Source organism: Juglans microcarpa x Juglans regia, chromosome 4D (genome assembly GCF_004785595.1).
Source record: "Juglans microcarpa x Juglans regia isolate MS1-56 chromosome 4D, Jm3101_v1.0, whole genome shotgun sequence".
Lineage (NCBI taxonomy): Eukaryota > Viridiplantae > Streptophyta > Magnoliopsida > Fagales > Juglandaceae > Juglans > Juglans microcarpa x Juglans regia.
The window spans coordinates 31,252,913-31,261,653 of record NC_054600.1 but is presented as its reverse complement, the minus strand read 5'-3'; the positions used below and the strand labels follow the sequence as shown (position 1 = coordinate 31,261,653).

At 33.5% G+C, this 8,741-nt stretch overlaps 1 protein-coding gene across 1 annotated transcript; it reads right to left on the bottom strand.

The window, feature by feature from the left end:
- Window positions 1-1,334: 1,334 nt before the first annotated feature.
- LOC121261000 (CBL-interacting serine/threonine-protein kinase 21) lies at window positions 1,335-4,792 on the bottom strand. The gene is made up of 15 exons (XM_041163130.1): window positions 4,249-4,792; window positions 4,101-4,163; window positions 3,917-3,988; window positions 3,700-3,807; window positions 3,527-3,598; window positions 3,353-3,406; window positions 3,119-3,244; window positions 2,938-3,027; window positions 2,715-2,840; window positions 2,537-2,644; window positions 2,324-2,443; window positions 2,156-2,221; window positions 2,010-2,084; window positions 1,822-1,931; window positions 1,335-1,728 (listed from the first exon to the last, which is right to left on the bottom strand). Exons 1-15 carry the CDS (start codon window positions 4,411-4,413, stop codon window positions 1,668-1,670), a joined length of 1,416 nt encoding a protein of 471 aa, XP_041019064.1. The 5' UTR covers window positions 4,414-4,792; the 3' UTR covers window positions 1,335-1,667.
- Window positions 4,793-8,741: the final 3,949 nt, after the last annotated feature.

Below are 8,741 nucleotides of genomic sequence, written 5' to 3'. Positions count from 1 at the left end.
GTTGTCGACCTACCACAATCCTTTCGCTGTTGCTGCAGTTGGGATTGGCGGGGTAAAGTTTAAGACTCTGATAGAGCCGCAACAGCAGTTCCAATTAGCATTTTTTCAAGGTTAGAAACTTCCCCAATTAATGTTTTGGGAACAAAACGTGAAAAATGAGAGGATAGACGTGAGAGTTCTGTAGCAATTGGGAAACACAGATTGTGGTCTGTCTTAGCCATTAATGCAAAGACTTTGTCTGCCACGTTTTGGCTGGGCTACTTAATATGGCAACAATTATCAAAGCCAGCCAAAATTGGAATCGTTTTTTTAAAAAATAAGGCTTAAAAGCGTGGGTCTCGTGGGCAATCCAATATGTGCTCCATAGAGCTTCGGCTTGACTTTGACTCTTATGAGTAAATGCTGCTGCCAGCGGTGAGATAGAGCAAGTTGGTAGGGCCTTGGCTATTTCTAGAAATCCCAACGTACCTACTCCTTGACACTAGGTGACGTGCTATGGATATGCGTTAAAAGTTATGTATTCCTTTCTAAATTCCGATTTCTTGTTAAATTATATCTATTGTAACTTGAAAAACTGGTATTATGTTATAGGAAACATTCTAATAACTTGTAGTTAATGTTCCCAGGAGTGTTGTGTTTAGATCCTATGCAGAACTAAGAAAGAACCTCTCTCCCCTCTCTTATCATTGTTTTCTTTATTTTTTTTTTCTTATATCTCTCACTAGTCTCTTGTAGGCTTCTCTCTTCCAAGCTCTGATTGGACTTATGTTGCAGTCCTATATAGGAAATCTGGATAGACAGGAGAGCTGATCTTTAACCATGGTTGATAAAATGATATCTGCTATGGCAAGCTGTCACTGGAGATTGTTCTAGTCCAATGACATATCCGATTAATTATGGGAAGTCAAATATGGACAGCCTAAAGTTGATCATGTAACTTGACGTATCTATGAATACTTTTAAGTTCGATGAATTTAAAGGATATCTGGTGGTATTGGATTCAAAATAGTGTTAATGTCCATTTCAGCTTCACAGAGTATCAAGTCAGAGAGTCAAATATTGAGGATCTAGGCCTTGATATGCATTATATTTTGAATTTTTTTAGGGAGACTTTGGTTCTTCCGCCATTGACTTCATCGCATAGTCAAAATTTTCAAATAGGATGTGTTAATATGATGCTTTTTCTTCCTGGATATCAAGCAATGAAAACGTCTTCTGTGGAAAAGTGTTACAGAAATAGCTTAGGAGATGATTTACTGCTTTGATACCTTTCAATTGAGTATAAATCTATGCAGTGGACAAAAGAATCACTAGGCCCAGGGTGGGAAACCGGAGGCACCAAAAAATTTACATTTTTCTGTCATTTATCATTCAGTAAGGATGAAACTAAGAGTTCCAACCTGTGGTATACATGTTTGAACAAGATATGTTCGTGATAGATGTTGACGGGAAAAGGAGCAAACGACAAACAATTTGGAACAAGAAAATAGCTCTGAAAATCTCAGTGTTGGCTTTCTGGTGGATAATAAAGTCTTAACCATGGGCAGTATCTCCTTTGAGACCTTAACTTGTAGTCGTTGGTTCTATGTGAAGTGCTTTACACCTTTCTTTGAGAATCTATCAGGAACCTGGGCTGAAGAATGTTGGAGACATAGACAAGCTAATCATCACGAGGATGAATAGCCACGGGGATCTTTTTTATGGTCTTTATAATTAGTATCTTCAGAGCTGCACACAACAGTTAAAAATTACTAGTGAGACACCGAGATAATTTATGCTAGAATGACAATTGCAAACTAGGTTTCACTTTGGTAACTTTACCATCCACTCTCTTGGATGTTTTTGCTATTTGCTGTGACTTCCTGCGGCTCTTTAATTTGTGATGAAATCTCCGATTTCTCTGTCAGCAGACTTGATAAACTTTTGCAGAACTGATTATCAACGCGGTATTAGCTCAGTAGGTAAACACTAATCCAGACATAACTATGTTAGCAGTATATTCTTTGTACCTCTTCGTACACTTGAAGCTCCCCTGAAGATTTTGATATACTTATTACACAATCAGTGGGAGCAACCTCAATCACCTGGAATTTTCCGGAGTGGTGAGAGACCTTGATATCTTAACTTGCATGGAGAGTACATGAAAATTGTTTACCTCTGCCGATATGTCAAGAGATGATCTAGAACATCTAGTCATCTTCTGTTTTGGATGCATCTTTATCTGTTTTGGTGCAGAGGAGTCATTAAATGTGCCAAAAAAAGTGTTCTTTGTTTGGTGGGGGTGTTGTTTGGGATGAAGAATCAGAGTATAAGCAGATTGTACCTTATGGTTTTTCATTCTTTCTACCGCCAAACTCACATCCATTGCTGCAGCTTCAATTTTCTTCATGGTTTCATGAATTGTATGCTTGGATCCAAGCCTTGTCACCTGCTTATTTTCATCCTGAATCATTTGGAAAAAAAGAACACTTTAATTAAAAAAAACGAACGAAGCAGTTTTTAGTATAATGACTGATGTTCTGACTTTTAGACTTGCCTTCTCTTCAAAGAGACCCGATAAATTGAGATCATGTGACATGGCTATCAACTGAAAGGCATTGATGAAATTTGAGGACTTGGGAATGTTTGCCTCAGTAGCAGTCTCCTGTTGAGAATTTCAGATCGTTAGTTCCATTTATGAAACTCTATATCTTGCTAATACAACAATCTTTTACCTCAATTGAATCAAAAGCAGCATTTACATCGTCCAAGTGAATTTTCTCATTGCATTCATATCCACAAGAAGGCACATAATCCTTTTGAAACCATTCATCTTCTACGATCTCTGGTATGGTTATTCGCTGTGGACATGAAACAAAAGGAAAATACGGACATCATTTTCTTTGTTAGAATCTGAAAATCGTAAATTACATTCAAAAGTTCTAAGGCTATTATTACCCTTTTAGGATTTGGATCAAGTATTCTGGAGAGCAGTTTCTTTTGGTCTTCGGTAAACCATTGTGGACATGTGTAGTCTGCTCTGCATATCTTTATGCGAACATACTCATCAGATAAGTGTTTGAAACTGAATTTATACATAGACTTTTGCCTGAATTTATACATAGACTTTTGAAGCTACCTTCTTGTATAAGTTTATCAGGTTACTGTCATCAAAGGGTAGGCGACCAGCAAGTAATTCAAACAGGATTACTCCACAAGACCAAATATCAGCAACTGCTCCATCGTAACCTTTATTCATCAGCAGCTGTGCATGAAAAAAATGAAGCCTTAGCCATGGTATAAAAGCAGGCCGGAGTTTTATCTTGCAATTGTTTTTCAGAATTAAGGAAAAGTTGTATGGGATGATTCTCACCTCAGGTGCTACATAGCTTGGGGAGCCACAAGCTGTGGTTAGAATGTCACCGGGCTGTTGATTTATCACGACTCAAGTCAATAACCCAATGGACATGTCAAGTTCAGATAACTCAACTGAGTATAAAAGAAAAAGAAAAGATGAAGAGCATTTGCAGCTCTTAACTGTTGCTACCTTCCGCAGTGCACTTAGTCCAAAATCAGATACTTTGAGATTTCCCTTTTGATCCAGAAGCAAGTTATCTGGCTGTAGATGGGATGCCAAAATCCCAGTCAGGGTTCTGAGAACGTCCTTTCGTAACAGAGAGATTGGCTATAATAGAACAATGGAAGATTGTATTCACTGACCTTTAGATCTCTGTGAGATACCCCTTTATGATGGCAATAGTCCACCGCATCAATCAACTGCTGGAAAAGCTTTCTTGCTTCCCGTTCCTCTAACTTCTTGGCATAAGACTGAGTGAAAAGACATGGAATATTAGTCAGAGTTTTCCCTAAAACAAGCTGCCCCAAATATCAGGTTTGGATCCCAGATGAAGGTATAGATTATTCACACAAATCTCACCAACTTGTCTGTGAGTTGTCCTCCTGGTACGTATTCCATTACGATGCAAATTTTCGTCTTTGTGCCTAGAACCTGTGGTTGGTTGGGATATTTGGACGCAGAGACAGGAATAAGTATAACTTCCCTGAGCCAATGAAAAGAATAAAAATGGAACTACTATGCCTCCAGAAACTGTCAAGCACACCTCATGTATTCGCACGACGTTGGGGTGATGCAGAAGCTTCATTGTTCTTATCTCTCTTTGTACCTGAAACAAAAATTAATCTCAGACGATTTAGAGAAAAGAAGAAAAGCAACGAATTCTTTACACAGAAAAAGATATGGAAATCTGCCTGGCACTTGAGATCGCTTTCCGTGACCATTTTCTTATCGATGATCTTGGCCGCAACATACTGCCCATTGGTGCTGTCAATAGCTAGCTTAACCTTGGCAAAAGTACCTTCTCCAATGGTCCGGCCAAGCTTGTATTTCCCTATGCTATTGGGAGCAAACCCCATTTTTTTATGGAAGTTCTTTTTTTTTTTCCCAAAAAAAAAAAAAAAAAAAACAACAAAAACGAAACCGAAATTCAAATATATATCTTCGATGATCTTCGTCTTCCCTACCAGCCAGACTATATATACTGTCTTCTAAGACCCTTGCAAATGCTCCTTACATCCGCTCTGCTCTATAACTATGTCCTTGTCGAAATTGGATGATGATGTCCGGTTTATTTGGGGAGATACCTCGTGGTCCTTGTCTGCAACCTTCATACTCTTGCTTCTCATGTCTTTTAAATGGGCAATTTGCTCTTAGAAAAATATACTTAAATTTATTGTTTTTAAGGGGTTGGACGTCTTCAATTTTGTGAGCCTTTGCTTTGGAAGGGACGATGACCGGTTGGTTAGTTGGAATGAGTAGCATGCATGTTTTGAATGGAAGGTAGCCGTTGATATCATCAACTCTCTCTCGCAAATAGCTTGTAGATATTTAATCCTCGCTGTTATTATTATTATTATTATTACTGTTTTCTGGGAGACTAATTAACTAGCTCAGCCAATTGCTGAAAGCCACCAATTAACATAATCTAATCCTAATTTGCAATTTGTTTCATTCCGACTATCTTATATCATTCATGAAAAATTCTTCTTATCGATAAGTAGTTATTCACCGTCCAAAACATTAATCATGCTCCACGCTTCGCTCACCACAAGTTATCCATTTATTTTTAATGGATAATTTTTTGGATTTTAGATAACATATTGACCCAACCGATTAGAACAGAATTTTAACACGTCAGCACGATTTAATCCCTGTCAATTTGCTTTCAGATTACAACTTATAAATATGTAATACTGTCCGTATCATCATGTTTTCAACTTCCAGACTGGTCGGTTCAAAGTCGGTTGCTGAAGTTTTTATATGAGCTCAACTAAAGAAATACTTGAGGATAAACTGGGAATTCAATTAATATTGGGAACATTTGAGGAAGGCTAAATAATCCATTCCTTTGATAAATTATTTACCAGTTAATTTGTTAAGTTACTTGAGATATTTCAGAATATAGTTGAAGTGGACAAATTTCGCGCATTTCAATTATTTAAAAATTAAAAAGAAAAAATTAGCGGAATGCTTTTAATATGCAGTACTGCAAGCTAAACGCTCTCCAGTTGTATACCATTTATTGACTTTTTATTATAAGAAATGTTATTTATCATTTTTACGCTATATATTAATATATAATTTGTTATTTTTATTATTTTATTAAACGTATCAATATGGATATATTTAAATAGAATAATAAAAATAATCACATATTAATATGTATGGTAAAAGATAAGAAATAAATTTATTATTATTATTATTATTATTATTATTCCGGAGTGAATACACGTGAAATAAAAAATAAAAAACTGTTGGAGGTAGCAACAAATTAATACGGTGAAGTTATTTCATGTTCTTTATTGGTCAATGTGCAATTAGCTGCATGCAGGATCACGAGATATTGTGATGATCTCCTATTATCTCTCTCTGTATGTGTATTATCTTTTTTTTTTATTAATTAATTAATGAATTGACTAATTGATTGATGATAATAAATAATATCTACGTAATATATTTCATAATATATAATTTAAAGTTAAAATATTTTATAAAAATATTTTTTATTTTAAAATATAATTATTAATATATTGTAAAAAATGAGGTGTATTTATATTTTTTTTAATTGATTGGTCTTCTGAATTGTTGGAGCTCTGGCAGATGTACGTACAGCTTCTTACCACAGCCCATGCGTGGCAGCGTGAGTCGTGGTTGGTTCCCGAGAATTTTCGCTTTCGTTTCTTCCTATTTTCTTAGGGGTAGATAGGGGCGTGGAAGTAGCTAAGCTTGTCCTGTATAGGTTATTTCGATTATCACGTTTTATATGTGCCGAGAAAAAGAAAATCACGCTATATATATATATATATATATATATTCCCTGTTGTGATGGGAAAAAGTCCACGTTAACGAAAACAGACCCGGAGTGTGGACCGCTGATCGGTGTAAATTACATACAAACAGACCCGGAGTCCAGCTTCCACCTTTGACCTCGAGTTAATTTCAAGGCTTATGAATTTATAATAAGAGATTACGAATTTGGTGATACCTTCAGCTTTTCCCGCACAACTAAAGACGTAAAAGTCTCGAATTTGAAAAAATCAATAAATTTGAGATTGAGATAAAAAATAATAATAATTTTTTTTAACAAAATTTTTAAATACAGTGATTTTTACGTATTTTTTAAATACTCTACTGTTATGATTGGTTGCGTTACTTTTTTTTAATACAAAATAAATATTGAGTTGTGCTACTTCAATAGAGTGCACAAAAGTAATTGTATGTAATATAATTATTTTTTTATAATAAATATGCATAAAATAACTGTATATAATATTATCTAAATAGATATGTATGTTTCAATTCTACCTAAAAGTATTAAAATCTATTCATCCAACCAGCAACGTACAATAATAATATTATTATTGGAACTCATCAAGTGCTAGCTAGCTGTATACTGATCGATCTTCAGAGATATGAATCATGAATGCATCTGCATATTGCTTGGTTGATTTTTTTTCTTCTAATTTAAGCAAGACTTCGATCCATTGATGAGCAAAGAGCTGGGAATGGGCAATGCATGTGAGTTTCCCAGCTCATGTCTAGCTATGACTTAACATGAGATAATGCATGATATCATGCTTTTTTTTTCTTTTCTTAATTAATTAAGCTACTATTTATAATTCTTATTACCCTATTATAAGATCAGTAACTAAAATAAGAAGATATTAGATGGATGAAATCTATTAAAATAAACAATGATCGTTAATTAATTATGTTTTTAACAAACTGTCATATATTAATCTTATTTTCTCCTAATTAACAGCGCATGATCATAATCACGAGGATATAATAATAATAATATTGTTGGTTGTTTGAGCGCATTATATATAAATATATATATACACATATATATATATATAGTCTAGTAGTACTGGAATAATAATATTGGACAGATTTTTGTGGTCTCAGAAATAAGAGTTGTGCTACACATAACCTTTACACTTTACACACCACTTAAAAAATATATAATTTTACTCTTTTATCCTCATGTTTCATATTTTATATTTTATAAAATATAAGGATAAAAGAATAAATTCACATATTTTTAAATAGTATACAGAAATGTGAGGTTTTTGTATAGAATTTTTTTAGAAATAATTGCATGCATGCATGCTCATTATCCTTATAATTTTATCCACAAATTAAGTTAAGCTTGTGAGAGGAGTAGTGGGGATGGCCGGATTTTTGCGGGCAGCTTTGAAATAATCTCGAATGATTCTCTATATATCTACAGGCAGATCAAATCTGCCAGCAAATCCAACCCCAAAAGCACCGACAATGTTAATGGCCGGTGGGACTCATGCATGAGTTAGGGATCAACTGAATTCTATTTTGAAATTTTGATTTGCTAAAATTTGGAGACATGATCATATTAATTTTGAGATTCTGAAACCTAACCAATAGCCTGAGAAAATAAAACAGGACAATCCATAAATAAAGTCTAGATCGAAATAATTAGTTAGCATGTCTTTATTTAATTCATCTCATCTAATTATTATAAATTTTTTAAATTTTTAAATAAAATATATTAAAAAATTCAATTTTTTTAAATTTTAAATTTATAAAAATAATATTTTAATAATATTTTATTTATTTTTTATTTTAATCCATCTAATCACAATTTACTATTCAAACCATCACTAATATCGATGAGAAAGCAATAAAGACGCGAACCCTCCATGTGGCTAACAATACTGCATTTTATATATTATAAATGAAAGTCAATAAAACAATTTATAATGGAAATAAACTTCTGCATGCATTGTAATTAACTATTAAGCCGAGAAAAAAAAAATTAACTATTATTATCAACAGAAATAAGTCAAAAAATAATAACCTGCAATTAAACTCGATTAGCTAGACTTCCTCCAGGATTTAATATTGCAATTTATGGTAAATTATTACACTTCAAATTTAATTGCTACGCCTTTGCCTCTCGAAGCCCTTTTTTTTTTTTTTTTTTTTTTAGGGGTGGTTTTAACCTTTAATTAAGGTCTCATTTGGTTGTAAGATTTAGATTGCGTTTAAATATTAAATTGAATTGAGTTGAGTTGAGATGATAAAATATTGTTAGAATATTATTTTTTAATATTATTATTATTATTTTTAAATTTGAAAAAATTGAATTGTTTATTATATTTTATGTTAGAATTTGAAAAAGTTGTAATGATGAGTTAAGATGAGT